We start from the raw sequence: 27,358 nt of genomic DNA, 5'->3' as shown, positions 1-27,358 counted from the left end.
CAGCCGAGCGCTAGAGGCTGAGTCAGCATCACACAGGATGGAATCGCACTCCATTGGTCATTTCCATCCACTGTGGCTTTTGTGTTTAACCTTCACGTATGCTTTTATTTGAACTTCATTGCTCCAATAAATTAATTGTTGTTTTTAGCACACAGTTTTCCTGGTGTCATATGAACCTAGCATTGATCCCATGTGGCACCAGCATTTATAACAAGTGGTCCTCCAAGCGCTTTTCAGTGGTTTTCTTGCTTAAGACTTTTTTTGCACCACTCCTGGCACCTACCCTTCCCCCAAGCTGCTGGCTGGATCATAGTACATCATGACCACTTCCCATTAAGAGAGACCTGAGGTGGGTTTAGCGCCAAAACATTTTTTGTTATTGGGGAATGTTTGACTGTTCTTGCAGAAGCGCATTTGTGAGGTCAAACACTGATGTTGGAAGACATGGATGAGTGAGTTTGGGGTGGAGGAACTTGACTGGCCTTCACCCCGACCCGATAGAACACCTTTGGGATGAATAAGAGCGGAGACTGCGAGACAGACATTCTCGTCCAACATCAGTGCCTGACATCACAAATGCACTTCTGGAAGAATGGTCAAACATTCCCATAGACACACTCCTAAACCATGTGGACAACCTTTCCAGAAGAGTTGAAGCTGTTATAGCTGCTAAGGGTAGGCCAAATCAATATTGAACCCTATGGACTAAGACTGGGATGCCTTTAAAGTTCATGTGCGTGTAAAGGCAGGTGTCCCAATACTTTTGGTAATATAGTGTATATACTATATATATATGTATTTATATGGATGTACTTGTTACTTTCAATGTCCTGCTTCTCCTTGGTGAAAATCAAGGAAAAGATCCTAAAAGAGGAAAGCTATCATAGACATCTCATGTTAGGAGTGTTCATTTTTTCAATATTTTTTTTTTTTTTGGCTTTAGATTAACTTTAAATTCTACCCCATAAAAGTGTTTTTATAAAGGGAAAAATAATATCATGTTAAGCATAAAACTATCATGCTATTTATTAAGCAGATTTTACATTTTGTTGCATGCTGCCAAAAATCCAACTCCAAATTTTGCTCCGCAGAGCCGTCGGTCCATTCTGGTGCAAGTGCAGAAAACATAATCATTTTCCAGCACTTAGTATTGCCAATTAGAAAACGAGATCAGATATGGGCGAAACCACTTTCTCAAAAGCACCTGCAGCCATGTTGCCAGTATTTTTTTTTCAACCTAACCTGTATTGTTTCCTTGGCAAGAGTGATGAGACTAGGCAGAGCTCTCCTATTATAATTCTCAATGCATAGACAATTTGTGGTATTTCTGCCACATTGGTCAGGCAATTAAAATACAATGTGGTTGAATAATGTGTCTATCTGGAACTGTCTTTGTTGGAAGAATCTCACTGTGTTCTCTCTCTCTTTTCATTTCTCCAGGTCTGTAATGGGCTTAGATAAGGAGGCTGACCTTGTCCACATGGAGGCTCAGACAGCTGACAGATGTGAGTGCTTCTAGATGAATCATAATGGAAATTGCTGCCTTTTACACAGCAAAATCATGTGCTTTTTTAATACCTGGAATTTGCATTTTAATTGACGGCATAAGGTAGATTGTTTTGTAGTTGACGTGCAGCTAAGCTGCTTAAACCTGTGGCCATCATCCATAGTGCTTCTGAAGACCATTGGCTGAAGGAGGTACCAGGAACATCTCGGTGTTATGAGACAAGCTGATACTAGTAGTTCCTCAGCTGGAACCAGTTGCTGATGCAAAGTAGCTTCTCCTCTGTGTTCACTTCTTTAATTCTAATGAGTGTCAGGAAGATGCCCCAACATTTATGTTCACACTGGTAGCACCAACACTGTAATTCATTTGCCGTGGGATGTGTAGATGGTATTGTCTAGGGTGGGGTGAGGGGTGTAAAAACTGTGGAACCACCCTGTTAAAGTTACATTATCCCATGTCTGGTATAAGAAAAGCTTTGAAAATGTTAGTCCTTCAATTAACATGCCTGAAACTGTGAATTGTCAAAATGCCAGAATATCTATGTCAACAAGGCATTATACATGGAAGATAGATGGTGTTGAAGGGCTCCACCCCAGTTCAATCATGGTAGTTCTAGTTTGACGTAGATGACCTCCAGTATTTATTATTCTCTGTATCCCTAATAGTGGTGTAGTCCCCTACTAGATACAGTAGGTTACTAGGATGCTTTTAAAATTTAGTTCTTCTTTGCTCATCTGTTGTAATCAGTGTAGCAGATGTTGATTTCCTTGGGCTGTTCTGAGTTCCACGGACTGTAGGTTTGACCCGCCCCCCCCCGTATTATATCTAAAGAGATCCCCTAGACTGATTGAAGAGCCACAGTGAATAAACTGTTGCTGTGTGCCTGGCTGTCTCTGCACTAATCTTAAAAAAGTACCTGTTGAATTACAGCAGCTCCTTCGGGATAGCACTACTGTGGGAACAAGAAGTATTGGGCAATCTCTCCAATGGGGACACAGAAAAAACAAAAAGCACATCTTTAGCAGAGAGGGGAATAGGTAAAAGTTCTGACAATATTTTTATTGTTGTAGCAAGGTCTCTGGCTTGGTCCAGTCTAATGAGAACTTTCCAAGCTAAAGATAGCTGACATCCTTCAATATGTAGTGGGTTGTGAGGCATAGTACAAAGACAGATATTTTGGGAGCAAGGACCCCAACTCCAAGCTCTCCAAGGTAAGATGTAAGTGGACTATCATGGTACAAATAAGAAGGGATAGACAGCAAAAATACAGAACATGTATATAAAACCAAAATGTATTTATACAAGAATAAAAAACATATATGTACAAACTATATAAAGATGTGCACAGATAACATGGAGTATCGACTAGCTTCGCGGGGAACCCTCTTCATCGGGAAATGTATCTGTGAAAAAAATACAATACAATCAAGTATATATATATTTTCATGGGAAAAGGTTTGGAAAGTAATACCAGGATATGAGAGAAGGGGGGGGGGGGAGTAGATAAAAAGTTAGTGAACAGATGTAGGGGGCTGCTTACCCATGCTGATGTGAAAACAGAGTTCAGGCCAGTCCCGGCAGGGTCTCCCGCGGTGACTGGGGAAGACACATATACGACCGTGAAGGAGCAAAAGTCTAGATGGGTAATATGGCTATATGTCTGTTAAATGTCCATTATCTGGCATTCTGGCTCAAGGTCTGGAGAGTGAAATAAATGTACTAAGTAAGATCACCCAGCTCATCCATCCGCATCTAGAGTTAGAGTTAGATAGGTGCGGTGGGCAGATTGCACAAGGGAAATATGAGAGACTTACTGTGAATGCAGCTGGTCAAAGAACCATGCGAGTTCCACGCTGGCCTGTGAGGACTGCGGAAACATACCGCAGTTTAAGTGTCTTCCAACCCCCCGACGTCACCACAGCGCCAATCATGGCGTGAAGCGGCGTCGCGGGGTCAAGGGTCCCACAGGGAGCGCGCGATAAGATCGCACGCCTGCGCACAACGTCTCTCCCCTTCCCCTCCTTGATTGCATCCCTCTTTTTCCTTCCCCTCAAGTGGGTCTCCTGGTATCGGGTTCCTTTTAACCCTTCCTGGTTTTCCCGTTTCCTGATGTTTTCACACACTTACCTCCACCTTCTGGCTCATAGACATACAACATATTTGCTCTATTCATGTATACCCCTTCATTACCCATCTAGACTTTTGCTCCTTCGCGGTCGTATATGTGTATTCCCCAGTCACCGCGGGAGACCCTGCTGGGACTGGCCTGAACTCTGTTTGCACGTCAGCATGGGTAAGCCTACATCTGTTCACTAACTTTTTATCTACTCCCCCCCCCTTCTCTCATATCCTGGTATTACTTTCCACACCTTTTCCCCTGAATATATATATACTTGATTGTATTGTATTTTATTCACAGATACATTTTCCGATGAAGCGGGTTCCCCGAGGAAACTAGTCGATACTCCATGTTATCTGTGCACATCTTTATATAGTTTGTATATATATGTTTTTTTATTCTTGTATAAATTTTGGTTTTATATACACATGTTCTGTATTTTTGCTGTCTATCCCTTCTTATTTGTACCATGATAGTCCGCTTGCACTTTACCTTGGAGAGCTTGGAGTTGGGGTCTTTGCTCCCAAAATGTCTGTCTTAAATAAATTCGGATGATGGTACACCTCTATATATAATTTATCCCGATGTGTGAGGCCAGCAAATCCCTTCTATAAGGCATAGTACAAAGATGGTGAAAGTCATTGGGCGCCAGACACTTCTTGGATGTAAAAGATGTTAAAAGATTTAAAAGAGGTTTTATTTCTCTTAACAGTCCTTTTTGTATTTTTGGGGGAAAGAGAGTTAGGGCAGGACACCCTTAAGTAGTTGTAGATTCAATTGGCAGGCTCCAATACTTCAACAGGTGGACAACAGTACAGGGAAATGCCCCAGCAAGGCGCCACATCTGCACATGCAGGAATGTTGTCTCTTATGGCAATAGTCTTTAACAGTTCCTAACTCAAACGTAACAGTTCCTTCAGCTTCACTACAACTGCTTCTTGTAGTTCTTCAACACTGAGCTCCCGGTCTTTCACTAGACCCACTAATTCACTGATTCTGAATCCCTTGAGATCTTCCAATCTTTGCAGTGGTATCTCCCTCAAGCGTCACCCACGCTTTCCTGCTGGGTCCCTAGCTTGGCACTCCAGATACTTCTCAAGCTTCACCCTTGCTGACCGGATCGGTTCCTGGCTTGACACACAAGGCTGCTCTGCAAGCGTCACCTTCGCTGGTTGGGTCCCTGACTTGATCACCGCCTGAAGTTTCCCAATTCTCCACCGTGCCTGTTCGGTGAAAATGCTGATCCGGTACTTGCTTCACTTACTCACTGTGGTCCTTGGTAACAAGGTGGTTGGTCCCTTTGTGGCGACAGCTTCCCTTTTACCTCTGACCACTGACAGGTTCTCCGGCCAGCAGAACTGCCACTTTCAGTTGGACTGCAAGTCGCAGTCCCAACCCTGCGCTGCTCTCTTGATTGATAGGCCCTCAGACAGCCTAGCAGCTAGATGCCCCCAGGATAGGCCCAATCTCTGGCCTAGCAGCCCGGGGCACATGACACACATCCACCCAGACAGCAGTCCGGGTGGCACGGAACATAGATCACCTGACTCCACCCAAATATATAGGTGCACCCAGCAGGCTAAGGGATTCAAGAAAACCCCTGCCCATTGGCTGAAATACACCATATACACATAATCTGACTTTGGGTTGACCTTCTCATATCTAATACCACCAAGTACCCAGCCACCTAGTGGTAGAAGAGAAAAGTGCAACAAGGCCAAACTTAGGGAGAAATCAGTGAATCTCTATCAATCAACCAGCATAACTACTCCTGGCAAGTAAATTTGTGAGGAGCTCCCTGCCTAAGCTACAGGGTGCTAGATTGTTTTAGTGACCACCTCTTCCCCTTGTATTGTATGGGTGTCACAGGTTCAGGAAGTGAGGAAAGTCTCCCTCAATGTGTAACAATCAGGCTGGGATCACACTAGTGCAAAGTGGATGAGGGTTTCCCCACATCCAATTCACATGACAGGAGATTGTGACTGGCTCTCAATGGAGACGGTCCACACATCTCTGGGACGGCTGCAGAGCAGCTTGAACAGGAGTCCTGTGCATCTTTGGCTCCATTTCAGGGCCAAATGCAGGCAGAAATTTGGCCCTGATTCCTCCCTGAAACGGAGAACAGGGACGCACTGGACCCCTGCTGTGAGCCGCTCCACACGGAGGTGTGAACCCAGCCTCAAAGCTAAAACCTGACAGAAAAACTTAGCTCTTCCCCACTCTATCCATAAGACAAGACAGATGACGAGTCCTTGGTGGCATAAAGTTAAGTGAGAGTGATAATTCCACAAACATGGACTGCTTTCTGTACAGTGAAAATTGGATGCTTGATCAATATTGATTTGGTGGAGGCATGTGACAATGAAATGATGTTTCTGGGTATTGCAAATGCATCTGTACTTTGTTGGGTGACTGATTGAATATATTAAGGTGAAGAAATAGACATGAAATAGAAGTTTGGTGTGACGGGATATGGTCATTAAATTTAATATACACATCTTGATTTTGCTGGTGATGTAGACAGGGCTTTTTTTCCTCAGAGAATAGGTGCAGGAACTCAACCATGCCCAACACACACACAAACCACTCCAAATGGCATAAAATAGTAGCTCTTCCCTCTGCATACAACCCCTTCCCTCCACTGCCCTCATCTTCTTCCCCCTCCTTAAAAGCTCCACCATCTATAATATGTCTTACCTTTGTTGCAATATTAAGCTGAAGCACCTATCCGGCTGTAGTACCTCCCAGCATACTATACTATACTATACTACAGTGACTTGCAAGGGAGATCATGCAGTAGGAGCATCAACAACTGGTCACCAGGGAAAAAATGGAGACCACAGAGGGTGCAGCCTACCACGCACCCTCTCCTGCCCATGACTGCGGTGAACCCTGGGCACCCGTTCTGTATCTCCCTTGTCCCTGTCCAGTACTCAGTGGGATCTGCGCAGAAGATCTGACTTGTGGGAGCTACTGGGAGATAAGCTATCACTTGTAAACACAGAAGCTGGACTTATGTGTTACAAAGTGATAGTGGTGAGCAGAAGACCTAATCCAGAGGTGGTGGAACTGAGTTCCCTCTAGTTCCTGCTGAAAAAAAGCCCTGGATGTAGATCTTTTGAAAATGTAGCTTTGCTAAAAATGTGCAGTTTTTCTGAACCAAACATGTTTTGGGCTTGAAATAGCACATTTGTTCAGTAAAATTGTTCTTACCTTGTAGAATGGCTGCAAGGTAAGAACAATTTTACAAATCTGCTATTTCCATAAGTCCATAACATGTTTGTTTCAGAAAAACAGTAAACAGGACTAACTTCCGGTTTACTGACCCTTTATTTCATTTGGGCCAGGTTGGCCCAAACAAACTATTTGCTCTGCTAAAAGGTGCATTTCCTGGGTGATCCGAGCGGATACTTCTTTTCCCATTTCTTAAGAAATTTCTGTCCAGTTTTACCCTTAAATACTGCCAGCATTTTGAGCCCAGATGAAAAGGGAGTATTTAACCCCTGAAACATGTATTTATTTGATTGTCTTGAACAATAAAATCCTGTTGGTGTCAGGAATCAGCAACAGGGAAGGCCAGATCTGCGTGGCTACATTTAGGAGACTGAGACTGGACTGTGTGAATTATACCCCAAATGGCAAAATAACAGAGTAATAGAAAGCCTAACTAATAAATTGACTATATACAATACATACACAAAATGGGGAACACAGATGAACTGGGTAAACTGGAGATGCAAGAAGCAGATGGGAAGGACTGGAGATGCAGGGAACCAGCCCAGGTCGAGCATGCCAATCCACGCCACCCTCCAAGATGTATAAGCATTATGTGCCAGCAAAAATCCTCCCCTAAATTTTTTTTTAGCACTAATCTAATCTGCATGCTTACCCCTAAGCATAAATCCCCCCTCCTCCCAGTACAAATTAACCCCCCTGCTGAAATCCCCCCCCAGCACAAAACTTTGCCCCCCCTATACCCAAATCCCCCAGCACAAATGCACCCCAAAAAGAAAATCACCCCTCCAAGCACAAATCCTCTACCCCTCCGAGTACACATACTCTTTCTCCCTCCAAATCCCCCTCCAAGCATGCCATGCCAATTTCCTTTCCTAGATCAATTCTTATCCCATGATGCCCCCCAATTCCCCCTCCCAACATGAATACCCTCTCCCCAATCTCCTCATGGCGGCCCCCCCCGCACCTCACTTGATACCACAGTGCCTAGGGCACCCACCCCTCCTGCCCACTCCTTGTCCCGGCCCTGAAGGGAGCAGATGGAAAGGGGGAACCACAACTAGGATCATGAACAAGGGGAGCAAAAAGGAGGCAGCAGGGTACAGGATACAGGGAAGGAGGAATCAGGTGGAAACTAATTACTGCGATCTGCTGGCTGCTGGGAAACACCCACTGGTGGACACTGAAACTACAAACTTTTGTTCTTGGAAGCACAGTGCCACCAGCAGGTGATCCAGGTAATGACAGTTAGGCTCATATGGGTCACACACCCTTTTTATTTCTTAGACTTGTTCTTGGGCCACTTGAGGTCACCCCATATGACAGAGAGCTGTGCCCTAAGTTTTGAGCACAAGTCCTTTCCCTTTGTTCAAACCTTTGTTCCAGGCTATAACAGACAAAAACGTTCCTATGCATTGTACATTACTGCAAGACCCTGTGGATATGTGACAGCCTCAGCTCAGGCTCCAGCCAAGCCATGCCCCCAATGTGTTTCACGCTTCCCTTGAAGCTTAGTCATGGGGAATCATGGGCAGTAAGTGAACAAACCAGTAGTGTAGGCTGCCAAACACGTTGATGATTAGGCCTGTGCTTTCAACTTACACTGGAATAAATACTGTCAGGTCCATAAATATTGGGACATCAACACAATTCTAATCTTTTTTTCTCTATTTTGAGGGTATTTACATCCAAATCCGGTGAACGGTGTAGGAATTACAACAGTTTGTATATGTGCCTCCCACTTTTTAAGGGACCAAAAGTAATGGGACAATTGACTGCTCAGCTGTTCCATGGCCAGGTGTTATATTCCCTCATTATCCCATTTACAAGGAGCAGATAAAAGGACCAGAGTTCATTTCAAGTGTGCTATTTGCATTTGGAATCTGTTGTTGTCAACTCTCAATATGAGATCCAAAGAGCTGTCACTATCAGTGAAGCAAGCCATCATTAGGCTGAAAAAACAAAACAAACCCATCAGAGATAGCAAAAACATTAGGTGTGGCCAAATCAACTGTTTGGTACATCCTTAAAAAGAAAGAACGCACCGGTGAGCTCAGAAACACCAAAAGACCCGGAAGACCACGGAAAACAACTGTGGTGGATGACCAAAGAATTCTTTCCCTGGTGAAGAAAACACCCTTCACAACAGTTAGCCAGATCAAGAACACTCTCCAGGAGGTAGGTGTATGTGCGTCAAAGTCAACAATCAAGAGAAGACTTTGCCAGCGTGAATACAGAGGGTTCACCACAAGATGTAAACTATTGGTGAGCCTCAAAAACAGGAAGGCCAGATTAGAGTTTGCCAAACAACATCAAAAAAAGCCTTCACAGTTCTGGAACAACATCCTATGGACAGATGAGACCAAGATCAACTTGTACCAGAGTGATGGGAAGAGAAGAGTATGGAGAAGGAAAGGAACTGCTCATGATCCAAAGCATACCACCTCATCAGTGAAGCATGGTGGTGGTAGTGTCATGGCGTGGGCATGTATGGCTGCCAATGGAACTGGTTCGCTTGTATTTATTGATGATGTGACTGCTGACAAAAGCAGCAGGATGAATTCTGAAGTGTTTTGGGCAATATTATCTGCTCATATTCAGCAAAATGCTTCAGAACTCATTGGACGGCGCTTCACAGTGCAGATGGACAATGACCCGAAGCATACTGTGAAAGCAACCAATCATTTTTTTAAGGGAAAGAAGTGGAATGTTATGCAATCACCTGACCTGAATCCGATTGAGCATGCATTTCACTTGCTGAAGACAAAACTGAAGGGAAAATGCCCCAAGAACAAGCAGGAACTGAAGACATTTGCAGTAGAGGCCTGGCAGAGCATCACCAGGGATGAAACCCAGCGTCTGGTGATGTCTATGCGTTCCAGACTTCAGGCTGTAATTGACTGCAAAGGATTTGCAACCAAGTATTAAAAAGTGAAAGTTTGATGGATGATTGTTAATCTGTCCAATTACTTTTGGTTCCTTAAAAAGTTGGAGGCACATATACAAACTGTTGTAATTCCTACACCGTTCACCTGATTTGGATGTAAATACATTCAAATTAAAGCTGAAAGTCTGCAGTTAAATCACATTTTGTTTGCTTCATTTCAAATCCATTGTGGTGGTGTACAGAGCCAAAAAGATTAGAATTGTGTTGATGTCCCAATATTTATGGACCTAACTGCATATATTTTCATGTGACAACACTGAAGAAAGGACACTTTGCTACAATGTAAAGTAGTGAGTGTACAGTTTGTATAACAGTGTAAATTTGCTGTCCCCTCAAAATAACTCAGCACATAGCCATTAATATCTAAACCACTGGTAACAAAAGTGAGTACACCCTAAGTGAAAATGTCCAAATTGGGCCCAATTAGCCATTTTCCCTCCCTGGTGTCATGTAACTCGTTAGTGTTACAAGGTCTCAGGTGTGAATGGGGAGCAGGTGTGTTAAATTTGGTATTATCGCTCTCTCACTCTCTCATACTGGTCACTGGAAGTTCAACATTATTATTATTATTATTATTATTATTATTATTATTATTATTATACAGTATTTATATAGCGCCAACAGTTTACGCAGCGCTTTACAACTTGAGGGTAGACAGTACAAATACAATACAATTTGATACAGTAGGAATCAGAGGGCCCTGCTCCTTAGAGCTTACAATCTAAGAGGGAAGGTCAAGAGATACAAGAGGTAATAACTGTGGGTGATGTGCTGATTGAGAAGATAAATGTACAGTTGTTAGGTGGGGGCCAGATAGGCTTCTCTGAAGAGATGAGTTTTCAGGGATCGTCTGAAAGTGGATAAAGTAGGAGAAAATCGGACGGATTGGGGTAGAGCATTCCAGAGGATGGGGGAGGCTCTGGAGAAGTCCTGAAGGCGAGCATGGGATGAGGTGACAAGGGAGTTTGAGAGCAGGAGGTCTTGGGAGGAGTGAATTAGAACGATTAGGTTGGTATTTTGTGACTAGGTTAGAGATGTAGCTAGGGGCCAGGTTGTGGATGGCTTTGTAAGTTATAGTTAGTATCTTGAATTTAATTCGGTGACTGAGTGGCAGCCAATGGAGGGATTGGCAGAGGACATGGCACCTCATGGCAAAGAACTCTCTGAGGATCTGAAAAAAAAAGAATTATTGCTCTACATAAAGATGGCCTAGGCTATAAGAAGATTGCCAAGACCCTGAAACTGAGCTGCAGAACAGTGGCCAAGACCATACAGCGGCTTAACAAGACAGGTGCCACTCAGAACAGGCCTCACCATGGTCAACCAAAGGAGTTGTGTAGACATGCTCAGCATCATATCCAGAGGTTGTCTTTGGAAAATAGACGTATGAGTGCTGCCAGCATTGCAGCAGAGATTGAAGGGGCGGGGGGTCAGCCTGTCAGTGCTCAGACCATACGCCGCACACTATATCAAATTGGACTGCATGGCTGTCATCCCAGAAGGAAGCCTCTTCTAAAGATGATGCACAAGAAAGCCTGCAAACAGTTTGCTGAAGACAAACAGACTAACGACATGGATTACTGGAACCATGTCCTGTGGCCTGATGAGACCAAGATAAACTTATTTGGTTCAGATGGTGCCAAGCGTGTGTGGTGGCAACCAGGTGAAGAGTACAAAGACAAGTGTGTCTTGTCTACAGTTAAGCATGGTGGTGGGGGTGTCATGGTCTGGGGCTGCATGGGTGCTGCCGGCACTGGGAAGCTACAGTACAGTTCATTTAGGGAACCATGCATGCCAACATGTACTGTGACATACTGAAGTAGAGCATGATCCCTCCCTTCGGAGACTGGGCTACAGGGCAGTTTTCCAACATGATAATGACCCCAAACACACCTCCAAGATGACCACTGCCTTGCTAAAGAAGCTGAGGTTGATGGAAAGTTGATGGACTGGCCAAGCATGTCTCCAGACCTAGACCCTATTGAGCATCTGTGGGGCATCCTCAACTGGAAGGTGGAAGAGCACAATGTCTCTAACATCCACCAGCTCCGCGATGTCGTTATGGAGGAGTGGAAGAGGACTCCAGTGGCAACCTGTGAAGCCACGGTGAACTCCATGCCCAGGAGGGTTAAGGCAGTGCTGGAAAATAATGGAGGCTACACAAAATATTGACACTTTGGGCCCAACTTAGACATTTTCACTTTGGGGTGTACTCACTTTTGTTGCCAGCGGTTTAGACATTAAAGGCTGTGTGTTGAGTTATTTTGAGGGAACAGAAAATTTACATTGTTATACAAGCTGTACACTCACTACTTTACAATGTAGCAAAGTGTCATTTCTTCAGTGTTGTCACATGAAAAGATATAATAAAATATTTACAAAAATGTGAGGGGTGTACTCACTTTTGTGACATACTGTATCTCTTTGCTTTTTCTCAACAGAGATTAATCCCTCTGTACTGAGCCCTGTGTTGATTGCCAACACAGAGCTCTGGGCTGGGATTGGACATAGCGGGTCAGCAGGTCCCAGACATTAATCTTTGGTTGGGACCTGCTGACAAATTCCCACTGTATACAATCACAGCGGAAGTAGGTGGATGGAGGTGTGCGCTCCCTGTACCCAGAAACAGGCAGCGATGTACGGGTATAGCTCTGTGCCTGTGCGGGCTGCCTGTCTGCAGTACATTGCGGGCGGGCAGCCTGCAAGCAGTTAAACAATTCAGTTTGATCCGTGAACCTTCACTAGCCGAGTGATGGCACAATGAGGGATCACCACCACTCTGCTAAGGCCATAATTGTGCTGTACCTTGCCCATCCCATGACTGGACAGTTAAAAGTGAAGCAGAAGACAGATCAGCTCATCTTTCACTCTGTTCTTTCCTTCCATCAGCGTGCTTCCATGCATTAGGGCACTGTTAAAGCTGAATTCCAGGAATTCAGCTTTGTTGTAAAAAGTGAATGCACACTAAGAATAAAGTCCAAGGAGGTGCATGACATCTCCTTGGCTTATCTCTATCATTAGCATTTGACAGTATCATTGCACTCCCAGAAGACAACTCTCTCTTTTTTTCCAGGAGCCTTCAGGTCTCAGCATCTTTAACATTAGAGTCGGTGAAGCTGCTATGTCTGTTCCTCCCCTCCTCCTGCCTAATAACAGAAGCCTTTGTATTATGTGAACTTAATCACAAAATACAAAGGCTTCTCTGAATGAGCATTAGAGGGAAGGGGCAGGCTTTGCTGCTTGATGTGCCTTGCTCCCCTCTCTCACAGCCCCGAGTGTCAGTGTACGTTCTGGCAGAGTCATTAACCTATCAGATATAAATAATACAGCTAAGTTCCGGAGATCTCATTTACCTCTTTGGGCTTAACTTATAGTGTGCATGCATTTTTTACAAAATGGCTAAATTCCTGAAATGCAGCTTTAGTTTCAGTCTAATGGCTACAAGAAACTAAACTCCCATTCAGGTACTTACATTGCTTTACCCCTAAAAAATAAATTTAATAACATGTTAACTGCTTAAGGACTTCCCCTACGTACATTTACTGTGGCAGGGTGGCACTCAAGCGCAAAATCACATACCTGTACGTGTTATTTTTTCAAGGGCGTGTGCCACCGGAGCCCCGCTCCCGCCTTGTTTGGACATATTTAGCGGGTCCAGCGGACCCAAAGTCTGCCGGAAGGACTGCCCCATGTACATTTACTGTGGCAGGGTGGCACTCAAGTGCAAATCCGCATACCTGTACGTGGTTTTTTTTCAAGGGCGTGTGCCACCGGAGCCCCGCTCCCGCTTTGATTGGACATATTTAGCGGGTCCAGCGGACCCAAAGTCTGCCGGAAGCCCGAAGATCGTTTGGAGAGAGACAGAACAGCAGTCTGCCTATGTAAACAAGGCAGGTCGCCGGTCTGCCAGTAAGGAAGATGGAAGATGAAAGATGTTTCTGCTAAGCTGGAACATGGTTCTCTGTCTTCCTACAGTGTAACCATCCCCCGCACAGTTAGAAAGCGCTCCCAGGAAACACAGTTAACCCTTTGATCGCCCCTGAGGTTAACCCCTTCCTTGACAGTGTCATTTGTACAGTGACAGTGCATTCTTTTTTAGCATTGATCACTGTATTGGTGTCACTGGTCCCCAAAAAGTGTCACTTAGTGTCAGATTTGTCCGCCGCAATGTCACAGTCCGCTAAAGAATGCTGATCACCCCCATTACTAGTAAAAAAATAAAAAAAAATAAAAAGTCCATAAATCTCTGCCATAGTTTGTAAACGCTATAAGTTTTTTGTGTAAACCAATCAATATATGCTTATTGGAATTTTTTTTTACCAAAAATATGTAGCAGAATACATATTGGCCTAAATTGATGAAGAAATTCGATTTTTTTACATTTTTTATTGGATATGTTTTATAGCAGAAAGTAAAAAAAAATATATATATTTTTTTAAATTGTCTGTCTTTTTTTTCTTGTCTGTTTTATAGCACAACAATTAAAAAATGCAGAGGTGATCAAATGCCACCAAAAGAAAGCTCTATTTGTGGGAAAAAAGGACATCAAGTTTATTTGGGTTACACACGACCGTGCAATTGTCAGTTAAAGCAATACAGTGCAGTATCGCAAAAAATGGTCTAGTCAGGAAGGGGGTAAAACCTTCCAGAGCTGAAGTGGTTAAAGAAATAAAACGCTACGTACATTTATGTCTTTTATATTCACCTAAAGTTCAGCTTTTACCTTTAATGAAACTATTACTGGATCAAATTATATTATTTTATTATCTGCCTGGAGTTTAGAATACATTTTGAGTCACAATGTAACAAAATTGGTCAAAAGTTGATTTAGTAAGGAAATCTTAAGACCAAATATAACTTTTTTTTTTTTTTTGCTGTCAGTACATGGATTGACAGCTGAAACCCCTGTACCTCTCCTTTTTGTTTTCAGGAAGAATACATATTTGCTCTCAGGATCTTAGGTGAAAGGGCTTTTATATAAATGATTAATTTATTTTACCCTGATTACTCGTAGGTGCCATTCAAATGGCCCTTCTATCTGTATGGTAATTAGCCCAAGTCGTTTACTCACTGGCTGCACTAGAAATTCACCTGAGCGTGCTGTTTGCTCACAATATAAAGGACGAAGCCTGTAGCATATTCTCCTTTGGCGTCTCCCTATTTGCATTTCGGATTTTATGGCGTTGTCGTCTTATGAAACACCCGGCGTGAGTAAAGCTCTGCTCGCTAGAATACATTTCTTTAAATATTTGCCTAGATTTAATTTAAACCTCAGGAGTTTGCCGGTTTAGTGGTCCGGAAAGGCTTACATTAAGCTTAGAGTAAACCAACAAAGGAGGGAAAAATATAGGCTGACTTATTTGAATACTAAGCTCCAGCAGCTTGTAAATGCTGGTCGTACTCTCTGGATATCTATTGGCCTTTCCTGCAGGCACAAAAATGTGAAAAGAATGAATGAAAGAATAACTATAATCATTTTCCTTCTCTTTTTTGCTTTTTTTCTGTCTTTCTTTCTTTGTTTATTTTCCTATCCTACCTTCTCCTACCTTCTCCCCTCCTTTACTATACTTTTAATCTTTGAATTCCTTTCCCTTTCCCTTACCCTTTTCCTTTCCCCTTCCTTTCCTTTCCTTTCCTTTCCTTTGCTTTCCTTTCCCCTTCCTTCCTTTCCCCTTCCTTTCCCCTTCCTTTCCCTTTCCTTTTCCTTTCCTTTTCCTTTCCTTTTACCTTTCCTTCCCCCTTCCTTTCCCTCACTCTCTTCCTATCCTTTCCTTTTCCTTTCCTTTCCCCTTCCTTTCCCTCACTCTCTTCCTATCCTTTCCTTTTCCTTTACTTTCCCCTTCCTTTCCCTCACTCTCTTCCTATCCTTTCCTTTCCCCCTCCTTTCCCTCACTCTCTTCCTATCCTTTCCTTTCCTTTCCCCTTCCTTTCCCTCACTCTCTTCCTATCCTTTACTTTCCTTTCCTTTCCCCTTCCTTTCCCTCACTCTCTTCCTATCTTTTCCTTTCCTTTCCCCCTCCTTTCCCTCACTCTCTTCCTATCCTTTCCTTTCCTTTCCCCTTCCTTTCCCTCACTCTCTTCCTATCCTTTCCTTTCCCCCTCCTTTCCCTCACTCTCTTCATATCCTTTACTTTCCTTTCCTTTCCCCTTCCTTTTAAATTCCTTGACTTTTATTTTCTTTTCAGATGTTTTTCTTTTCTTGCCTTGTCTTCCCTTTCCTTAGCTTTTGCTCTTTCTTTTCCTTTAGCTTTCCTTTTTTTCATTTTCTATTCACTTCTTTTCCTTCTTTTTGCTTTTCTTTTCTTTTCTTTCATTCTTCCCACTTTCTTTTTTCATTTACTTTTTCTACTCTACATTCTTTTTCCAGGTCATTGACTAAGAAATCACTGAAGCCCCTTGATCGGCATAACAGCAAGGGTTCTATCATTTTTAGAAGGAGATCATCTATAGCTTCCCCATATTCTTGCCCTGACAAGTTTTCATCAATATGTACATAGTGAAATAGGAGTTTTGCTGTTATTTGTAATGTCTGAAAACAACATGATCTGGAACTCCCCTTTAAGATTACGCCGAATGTTCATATTACAGTAATTTGATTAATTACGAGTGAACTTTTTCCAATTGCTTTCACACAAATCTGGCAAAGAGGAGATATTTCCATTCTTCTCTAAAACAAAAAGTGTTACTCAGAGGATTAATTAAGTTTTCAACTCAGTCTGAAGGCCAGTGCAATTACCGCACATTAAAGCAAATAATCTCTAATTAAGGAAACAGGGATTGGAATTATTGTCCTTTTGCTTGTGGTTTACTACATTGTTCAAAGGAAAATAAATTTGAAATTACATTTCTTGGGGAGTTAATGGTGTAAAGTCTAAATTCTTTGAAAAGCATAATGTATGCAAGATATGAAACAACCTTTATGAATTTTTATTTAAATATATTTAAAGCAAAAACTTTTTAAATTTTGTATAAAGCAAGGAATGGTTATAACAACCATGGGGTGCCATCTATTCCCTTAATTTTCTGTCATGCAGACACAACACGAAAAAAGAGGATAAATTCTCTAAAAGGAGGAAAATATCTTCTCAAAAAACTGTCCTCTGATCCTCCTCTCACCTTCCTACATAATCTTTTAGTTTCTGGGGGAGGAGTGATGGGGAAAGCTATAGTGCGGTCTTTCCTGACACAGCATGACAGCATATACGTATGGGTAGGCTCCGCCCCCTGCCCTATCTCAGGATCGGTTATACTATAAGAGTAGATCTCCTCCCTGCCTGTGGTATTCTCTTTTTTTCCCCTCACTGCTACAGCCGGTTATGGTACTGCTGAAAGCAGGATTTTTCTTTTCCCTCACCTTGCCAGATTCATCTGGCCAAGCCGCAAAGGTTCAAGCCTCTCCTGTGATGAAGCTCCCCGCTGTACGGGCAGACATGAACGCCTATATGGGGGAGACCTCCCCCCATCAAGATCCAGGATAAGGGGGGGGGGTGATGGTATCTGGTCTCTAGAGACTGCTCCTTCATCATGACGCCATGGATAGACATTCATTGGACTTTCTGTTTGGACATGAAGCGTGCAGGTTGTAAGGCACCACATGGTGCACAAATCCATATTATTCAGTTACTGCTGCAAGTATGTGGTTAAGCTCGCATTTCTGAAGGGTTGTGGTTATGTCTGCAAAACTGCTAATGCTGATAGCAAGTGTGCTGTGCTGGGCTGAAGCCTTCCTATTAACTGAACAAGCCTAGCCCTACAGTCTTGACTTATTTTCTGTAGGTATACTGTTAGATTGCTTTTCTGAAAAGCATATATCACACATGCGAATCTTACTGGCTGTCCATAGTGCCACTCTGTTACTAATGTTTCACAGGTTGAAGTCTGTGTCTGCAGTATTGCTAATGCTTGGACTGATAACAGGTGATACTGAGCCCTTTCCTATTAACTCAGGGCCTGGCCCTGCAGACTGGGTTCACTGTGTATTGATGCTTGGTTGTGCTGCTTGGCGGTGATTACATTAACTCTACAGTATGAATGACTTATGTGTTTATTTCTATGCATTTACATGCTGACCTTGGTGCTAAAATAAAAGTCAGGATCTGTTTAGTCACATTCCTTAGTACTTACCTGTTAGCAATATGTAATTGCATGTGTTATTTGGGGTACCCCACATAGAGATATGTGGTTTGTAGTGGTTACTACTTATGGCAAATACTCCCAGGCATGGCTCCAGGCTTTCAGCTCATCTGTGAACCAGTAGCAATCAGCCTTCCTAGAGACCATCAACTTTAACTAAGGCGAGGGCAGATAGGTATATGCTATATGCTAAAAAAGTGCACATTATGGGCATAATGAGTGTAAATCTCTCCAGCCCTCAACACCAACACCAGTCAACCTGCTTCTGCAACAAGGGACAGATCCTCTTCAGCCATGAAGGAATATCTATGCAGTTAACTGCCAGAAGAGGCAGATCAAGAGATCTCTACAGTAATCATAGTGGTCTGGTGGTAACTGGTGTGTCGGCCAAAATGCAAAACAAAGTTGCAGGCCAGAGGCAGTGACAAATGGGCAGAGACTGAGAAAGCCTACAGTCACTAATGGTTCCATACCAAGCCTAATCAAACAGCTGTGTTTATTTAAAGTCAACCTCTACCTTAGAGCTTGCTTCTGGGAAATTACTATGGCAAGTTGACATATCAGAAGCAAAAGGTGGATACTTTAACCCCGTCCAAACTGACTGTGTGGAGCTCAGTTACTAAGCTATTCAAACAAAGTCATCTAAAGGGTAACTCTGCCTCAAAAGCAGCCGGCCAAACAGGCTTCATCAGATTAACCAAGGGTGCCATTCTTCCAACAGAAGAAAAAATATCCTTTGCAGAGACCCTGGGACAGCAAATAGATCCGGAGATGAAGAAGCTTCATACTACTATTAAGTAGTGTTTTGTGACCTGCGGTTGAGCTCACTTCGGTTGCCAGACTGTCAGGATCTCGGACAAGATGAAAGCAGAGCTCCGGTCAGTGATAAACTCTCTATGATGGCTGATCCTAGATTGAAAATGGAGTAGCCAATGATGCAGTTCAGCCACTGCGGATACAAGACTGTATGCTGTTTCTTAAGTAATCATAGTGGTCAGTTATGGCTCATCCCACAAGTAAACACATGCCGCTTTAAGTCAGAGTGGTGACTGTTCAAGTCGGATCTGGTGATATCTAGAAGGGGGATTAATCCCTTATGTTAATTGCCAATGACCAGAGGATAGCCAAAAGGCAAAGTAACGAAGAGTGAATGACAGGTTAAACCTGGGAGAACTATAGCAGAGAATAAAGAATTAATAATCATCTTTATTTGCCTAAACCCAAGCCGCCCAGTAGAGACAGCTGACAGTTATATGTAAATTTGAACTTAGGATCCGTGGGTCCTGTGCATTAAGGAATCCAATGGAATTTTCATTCCTCTCTACCAATTCATTGCATTCCCTCTATGACGCATTAGAGCACAAGGGTTGTGGCTATATGGTCGTTAGTCAAAAGTAAGACTTGAATAACAAGCGTAAGGATGAGGATCCAAAATTGCATAGGCCATTGTTGCAATTAATCTCTCTAGCCGTCAGTAAGGCTTGACCTCCACAAATCATACCCCATGATTTCCAAGGAGTACCATTCATAGCGGTGCAACTCCAAGTCTCAGCAACTTCAAAGTAGTCCCTACACTACTTTTGATCCCACTGTGATCTAACTTGGGGCCATGGACATCAAGAAGACACAGGCATTGATTCAAGTCACATAGAAATCACAGTAAAATTGCATGATTTTTAGGTCACATTAGTGGAAACCTAGGCTAAGACTGTAGATGGTCTTTAGACGTAGAAAGTTGCATAATTGCATGGTTGCATAGTGGGTCAGGTTGAGGATAAACAAGATATTTGGGGGACACACCCTAAACGATGCATTAAAGCTGGTGCAGCCATAAGACCATACAGCAGAGAAAAATATTACAGCGCACACATGCAAAAAAGACATTTACCTCCAGCAGGGCTAGTTTAAAACACCTAGACAATTAAAAAAAATTATTATCAAAAAATATGGGGATTATTGCTATATGGTGCTAAGCCCACTTACTGCGTCAAAGTACCCCATGATTAGTGGGTCCTACACTATCCATGGATTGGGAGATCCTGCTTCTCTGAACCATGAGAGCAATACACTGTTCTATATGGGAGAACTTTGAGGTCTCCACCCATGACACAAGTAGACACTAATGGGAGGTACTTAATGAGAGAGTGGGGTGCTCCTCACCCAAAGGGATTTGGTCAGAATCCATACAATAGACAAACAAGATATTTGGGGGGCACACCCTAAAAGATGCATTAAAGCTTGAGGTTAGACACAAGTCAATCAAGTCCAACCTATGTATGTGATTATATGTCGGTATTACCTTGTATATCCTATATGTTGTTATCGTTCACAAGTGTGTGTATACTGTATACACACTTCGAGATGCCCATGTTTCGGCAAGTACCTTTGCTTGGCTGTTAGAGTTCACTACGAGTTCATCTGGCAGACTGTGACCTTTCCACAAACCCCGGGCATTTTCCGGGATATTGGGTCCAGTAGGGGCCGACTTGCGGGAGTGAGGACTTCTGGTGAGCCTTGTTTGGGCAACAGACTGGCGCAATGACTTCCAGGTTCTGGGAAAAGAGTCCTAGTACAGACTCTGATCGAGTCGGGAGGAGCCATCATCTAGAGATCAACTAGCCTCATTACAACAGTGACCTACCGGGAAGCAGTTCTGAATCTCTGAAAAAATACAATAAAGTTACCCTCAGAGAGAGCAACAGTATAAGTATCTCACTTGAACAAATAGCTCTTTCCCATTGGTTGCATCCCACGGTCGCAAGAGGGGTAAAGTAGCCTGTAGTAACCCATGTGGTCCGAAGGGCCCAAGGGAAGGTTGACAACTGTATTAACTGGTTTTGTAGTAAGGAAAGACTTACTTCCTGCACCAGGAACAGTGACTCCACAGAGGAGACAAATCCCCTTTTGGGGAGGTAGCTAAGCTAACTAATCTTTCAGCGTATCAGCTATTAGACATACCAATCATCACAAGTTGTTACTCATTGGGTATTCATGCCGATGGAGGACAAGGTGTTCAAAAGTCAGAGTTGCAGTGGTCGTAGACTGAAGTCTTTCCGAAATGCAATAAAAAGAGCCTCAACTATGCTGCAAAGACTCAGCAAAATGGGGAAGGCCTAGCTTCACTGTCAAGATTGAATGCAGAACTAGTCAACTTCTGTCAGAGGTATCTTCCAGTCAGGTCTACCAGCCCGTTATAGGGTTTCTAGAACTTACTGCCAGACAGCGTAAGGTACAAAAGCCGTTGGATGACAAGGGATAGTCTCCATACCAACAAGCCGATCAATGGATCGGCAACAATAAGGCTATCAAAATATTGGTCTGACAGTAACCTGGGTGGCTTCCCAGAGGTGGAAGCAGAGAAACTAATGACAGCCAGCTGGGTCTGCAGATTAGCCAATATGTATATTGAACAAACCTAATAGTCTCCAGGATCCTTATCTGGATTCGCAGCCATTCGGTGGTGATAACAATAATGGCCCTGTGGCTTGCAGGCCATGATATACGCAGGTATAGTCTCATCCTATTCTCCTTCCGGAGGTCCAACACCTCATACAGCGTGGCCAATGGTATCTTCCAAATCCATACAAGTTATATCTAGATGCTGGAGACCAAGAAGTGGAGGTCTCACCTTTTAGTGTTTGAAATCCTATGGAGGTCAGAGCGCCTACTCCAGATTTCAAGTACATTAGATATGAGAGAAACCTACAGAATTTAAAGGATGGAATTCTCTGTTCTTTGCTGTAAGGATTGAATTGTATACAAGTAAGCCTAGAGACAGCATTAAAGGAAACATGAAACTCAGTTGTGTCCTCACTCTCTGGGATCCAGTAACGGTTGCATATCTTGGCAACCAATTCTGAAAGACCTGGGCAGATTATTCTTTCCCCCATGGGGTCTTCCAAATAGTGTGGGACACATTGTCTCACTCTCAATTCAGAGGGAATAGACATCCCTAATATGGCCAGTAACACGGAATAAGTATTCTGTATGGCAAATAGGCCTAGAAGGATCTCAGACATCCAAGTGTCAAGCCATAAACTACCTTGATGCTGAAATTATCAGGCAAAATGGCTCTAGTCTCTTCCCCAACACTATACAAAGGTTAGTATCTTTGTAACCTGGGTTGGAACATCATTCTTCTGGCATATCCAAACTAAAGTGTTTGAAGTACCACAAATATTGAAAGTAGATTCAAGGTTGAAGAGAGACATAGAATTGACCCTTCTTCAAGGAGAAAAACGATAGGCTCGTCAGGCCTAACGACATCAGAAGACAAGCACTGTCCAACGAAGACAATCGCAGGGGTGCGGATCAAGTCAGTCAAAGGGCTTAGATGGCTGGGACAAATCTATCAGATAAGGACAGAGACCGCTCTTCCAAACTGATTGCGCATCCATGGGCGGAACTCCAAAGGAGTCACTCCAGAATTAATATGTAAACTACGACCTGGTCTACATTCAACACACTGGGGGTCCATGCTTGTGGACCCAGCAGTCTTAACTACAATATATCTCAGTCAGTAGTGGGGATAGATCTAATCCTCGACATAAACACTTCAGCAGTACCCACCCTTGTTGTCTGGTGATTTTGTACATCCCATACATATATGCTGTCATGCTGTGTCAGGAATAAGGAAAATGTTATACTTACCTAACGGTAATTTTTCTCTCCTGATGCAAGCATGACAGCATATGGGTCCCTCCCGAAACAAAAAAAATAAAAGAAAGAAAGGCTTTGCAGTGATACTAAGTTACGAGAATGCTGCAGGCAGGGAGGAGACCTACTCTTATAGTATAACCGGTCCTGAGATAGGGCAGGGGGCGGAGCCTACCCGTACATATATGCTGTCATGCTTGCATCAGGAAAGAAAAATTACCGTTAGGTAAGTATAAAATTTTCCTTATTCTCAACCAGGATTCCTACAGAGGTTGCTAGCGGCCGGTTCTTGTGCTGTGGCTGATTGACCTCCCATTGGAAGGTACCTGCATATTTCTGGGGACAATGCAACTTGGCAGAGTCAGCGGCATTATAACCAAATAAGTGTAGCGCTACTATACATTCTACAGCCGTGGCCAAAAGTGTTGAAAATGACACAAATATTAATTTTGACAAAATCTGCTGCCTCTGTTTTTATGATGGCAATTTGCATATACTCTGGAATGTTATAAAGAGTGATCAGATGAATTACAATATATTGCAAAGTCCATCTTTGCCATGAAAGTTTACTTAATCCCATAAAAAACATTTCCACTGCATTTGTGCAGAAGGCTTCAGGGCACCCAAGAAAGCCCAGCAAGCGCCAGGACTGTCTCCTACAGTCAGTGGTGTCTCCAGCTTTCATATTTAGGGGGGGCTCATGGAGGGACAGGGACAAAAGTAGGGGGGGGCAACTATAAAATGCAATTATATATATATATATATATCCTGGGGCCCTTTACTACGATCCCACAATGGGCCCTTTCACATGTTCTGCAGTGAGCTCCCTTCCTACTGTATTGGGGCCCCCCAAGGTGGCAGAAAACAAGAGATTGCAAAGGTTGTCTTGCGGGATCAGGGCACCATCAGTGAAGAGCTTGCTCAGGAATGGCAGCAGGCAGGTGTGAGGGCATCTGCATGCACAGTGAGGAGAAGACTTTTGGAGGATGGACTGGTGTTAAGAAGGGCAGCAAAGAAGTCATTTCTCTCCAGGAAAAACATCAAGGATAGACTGATATTCTGCAAAAGGTACAGGTGCTTTTTCCAATCACCTTGGTGATATCTGCAGCTTATATCATCTCGTTTTTTGTTACTTGTATCATCACAGATACATTTTATATATTTCCTACATTATAGAAGTCCCCTCCACAGAAGGGTGTTGGTGTGCGCAGTCCAGTGTTCCTCATTGAGGTCCCCCTCTCAGCTCCCGGGCCAGGCTCCATGGCTCACCCCTAGCTTTGTTTTGTTGCACAGTCCCAGTTTTGGCTATCATGTGAGTAACCCTTTTTGGCATGGCCAATTATGCCCAAATTTCCCCCTTTTCTGCTGATCTTGTTAGACCCTGAAACTATATTGCTTTTCATACATTTTTTTATAGAATTTAGATGCATCTGGCTCCTGAAGAGTGGATTGAAGTCCATGAAACGCAGCGTCGGGCCTACCTTTGATGCATCAAACCAGTGTTGCCAACCGCCCGTGTTTTTACGGGCAGCCCGTAAAAACGGGGCTATTTTTTCATGTCAGTGAAAACCCGTAAAGAAAATTTCATGCCCGTAAAAATGACGGTCCCGGCTCGGAACTGCGCATGTGCAGTCCCGAAGCATCCCGAAGCATTGCCGAGAGTCTCCGATCATCCCTGTGACTGCTGCTACTTGTCTTGTACCCTCCCCCTTCCTCCGGCAGCGCGCCTTATTTGATTCTGGGAGATGCTGGGAGGTGGGGGAGGAGAGGAGTGGAGTGAGCGAGCCTGCAGTGAAGCGCCCGCCCGGACGGACTTCAGCCTAGCAGGGGGTAAGCTTATCTAGCCTAGCAATTAGCTAAATGCAGTTGTGTCTTTACTTGTGTTATTGGGCAGGAGGAGGGGGGCAGAGGATGGGCTGTGTTGCAGGCTTCTGTAGCAGGCTTGTGTGCACTGTGCAGATGTTTTTTTTTGTGTGTCAGATCTGCTTTTCTTCTAAAGGGAGGAGGTTTTCTCCCCAATCTCCTATTACCTGCAGTGCTCACCACCAGTACAGGCACAGCCACGTCAGTCCTCCCCAGAGTTAGCAACTCATGTGTCTGTGGCACAGTGGCACTACAAATCCAAGCATGCCAGGAGAGGGGAGGCAGCAGCAGCAGCAATATGATTTGGCTGGTATATTCTGATGAAAAAGTGCTGCTGTATATTGTGTTTGTACTGTATGGTGATAATATAATTATGTAATCTGCTTGATGGTCTTGAGGTGTTTATTTATATATTTTTTTTTATCTGAGTACGTAGTGAGCACATTTGGTCTTCTGTACCATGTCCGCAGCCTATGACTGTCTCCTGTAGCATGTCCGCAGCCTATGACCGTCTCCTGTAGCATGTCCGCAGCCTATGACCGTCTCCTGTAGCATGTCCGCAGCCTATGACCGTCTCCTGTAGCATGTCCGCAGCCTATGACCGTCTCCTGTAGCATGTCCGCAGCCTATGACCGTCTCCTGTAGCATGTCCGCAGCCTATGACCGTCTCCTGTAGCATGTCCGCAGCCTATGACCGTCTCCTGTAGCATGTCCGCAGCCTATGACCGTCTCCTGTAGCATGTCCGCAGCCTATGACCGTCTCCTGTAGCATGTCCGCAGCCTATGACCGTCTCCTGTAGCATGTCCGCAGCCTATGACCGTCTCCTGTAGCATGTCCGCAGCCTATGACCGTCTCCTGTAGCATGTCCGCAGCCTATGATCGTCTCCTGTAGCATGTCCGCAGTCTCTGACCGTCTCCTGTAGCATGTCCGCAGTCTCTGACCGTCTCCTGTAGCATGTCCGCAGTCTCTGACGTCTCCTGTAGCATGTCCGCAGTCTCTGACCGTCTCCTGTAGCATGTCCGCAGTCTCTGACCGTCTCCTGTAGCATGTCCGCAGCCTATGACCGTCTCCTGTAGCATGTCCGCAGCCTATGACCGTCTCCTGTAGCATGTCCGCAGCCTATGACCGTCTCCTGTAGCATGTCCGCAGCCTATGACCGTCTCCTGTACCATGTCCGCAGCCTATGACCGTCTCCTGTACCATGTCCGCAGCCTATGACCGTCTCCTGTAGCATGTCCGCAGCCTATGACCGTCTCCTGTAGCATGTCCGCAGCCTATGACCGTCTCCTGTAGCATGTCCGCAGCCTATGACCGTCTCCTGTAGCATGTCCGCAGCCTATGACCATCTCCTGTAGCATGTCCGCAGCCTATGACCGTCTCCTGTAGCATGTCCGCAGCCTATGACCGTCTCCTGTAGCATGTCCGCAGCCTATGACCGTCTCCTGTAGCATGTCCGCAGCCTATGACCGTCTCCTGTAGCATGTCCGCAGCCTATGACCGTCTCCTGTAGCATGTCCGCAGCCTATGACCGTCTCCTGTAGCATGTCCGCAGTCTCTGACCGTCTCCTGTAGCATGTCCGCAGTCTCTGACCGTCTCCTGTAGCATGTCCGCAGTCTCTGACGTCTCCTGTAGCATGTCCGCAGTCTCTGACCGTCTCCTGTAGCATGTCCGCAGCCTATGACCGTCTCCTGTAGCATGTCCGCAGCCTATGACCGTCTCCTGTAGCATGTCCGCAGCCTATGACCGTCTCCTGTAGCATGTCCGCAGCCTATGACCGTCTTCTGTAGCATGTCCGAAGCCTATGACCGTCTTCTGTAGCATGTCCGCAGCCTATGACCATCTCCTGTAGCATGTCCGCAGCCTATGACCGTCTCCTGTAGCATGTCCGCAGCCTATGACCGTCTCCTGTAGCATGTCCGCAGCCTATGACCGTCTCCTGTAGCATGTCCGCAGCCTATGACCGTCTCCTGTAGCATGTCCGCAGCCTATGACCGTCTCCTGTAGCATGTCCGCAGCCTATGACCGTCTCCTGTAGCATGTCCGCAGCCTATGACCGTCTTCTGTAGCATGTCCGCAGCCTATGACCGTCTGCTGTAGCATGTCCGCAGCCTATGACCGTCTCCTGTAGCATGTCCGCAGCCTATGACCGTCTCCTGTAGCATGTCCGCAGCCTATGACCGTCTCCTGTAGCATGTCCGCAGCCTATGACCGTCTCCTGTAGCATGTCCGCAGCCTATGACCGTCTCCTGTAGCATGTCCGCAGCCTATGACCGTCTCCTGTAGCATGTCCGCAGTCTCTGACCGTCTCTTGTAGAATAAAACCCAGAGCCACCAAGCTGGAGCCATTTGACTGAGCCCTGCACGGTGCACCTGAGAGGAGGTCAGTGACAGCGCCGCCAGGCCAATCTGAGGGGGAGTCACTGATGTAAGGGGGCACCGATATAAAGGTTTCCCCCCTATATTAGTAAACCCCCTTACCTTAGTGTATTCACTGTACGGAAGGTGGTCTCTTGTCACCAGAGTGCGCCCCACATCAGAGTTCCTGGCGTTCCCCTTTACATCAGAGTCTGCAGGATTCCCCCTTACAGTGCAACAAGGAACTCAATCTGAGGATCCTGATGTAATTGGGAACTCTGATGTAAAGAGAACAAAGTGGACTCTGATATAAAGTGGTCTCTGGTCACCAGAGCCCCCCTCTACATCAGAGTTCCACCTTAGATCATGATTTGCAGCATTTCCCTTTACATAAGAGTTTCATTTCACTGCAAGAGGGAATCCTGCAGACTGTGATGTAAGGGGGAACTCTGTGCTGGCCGGGTTATAGTAACCTGACCTTCGTGTCAATGCAGAAATATGTTTTTTACTTTTGTTAAACTTAAACACATTGCTAATAGCA

The 27,358-nt window shown here is 44.5% G+C and overlaps 1 protein-coding gene across 1 annotated transcript in view; it reads left to right on the top strand.

Annotated features, from left to right (window-relative positions):
• The window catches only part of SORCS3 (sortilin related VPS10 domain containing receptor 3), a 988,335-nt gene that overhangs the window by 558,144 nt on the left and 402,833 nt on the right, over positions 1 to 27,358 (top strand). Inside the window, exon 6 of the mRNA XM_073595927.1 lies at positions 1,441 to 1,505. Coding sequence (XP_073452028.1) covers positions 1,441 to 1,505 — 65 coding nt within the window. The remainder of the gene's footprint in view (positions 1 to 1,440; positions 1,506 to 27,358) is intronic.

The sequence above is a fragment of the Aquarana catesbeiana genome, linkage group LG08 (genome assembly GCF_042186555.1).
Source record: "Aquarana catesbeiana isolate 2022-GZ linkage group LG08, ASM4218655v1, whole genome shotgun sequence".
NCBI lineage: Eukaryota > Metazoa > Chordata > Amphibia > Anura > Ranidae > Aquarana > Aquarana catesbeiana.
The sequence above is the reverse complement of the archived record's forward strand: the minus strand, read 5'-3'. Positions and strand labels throughout refer to the sequence as shown.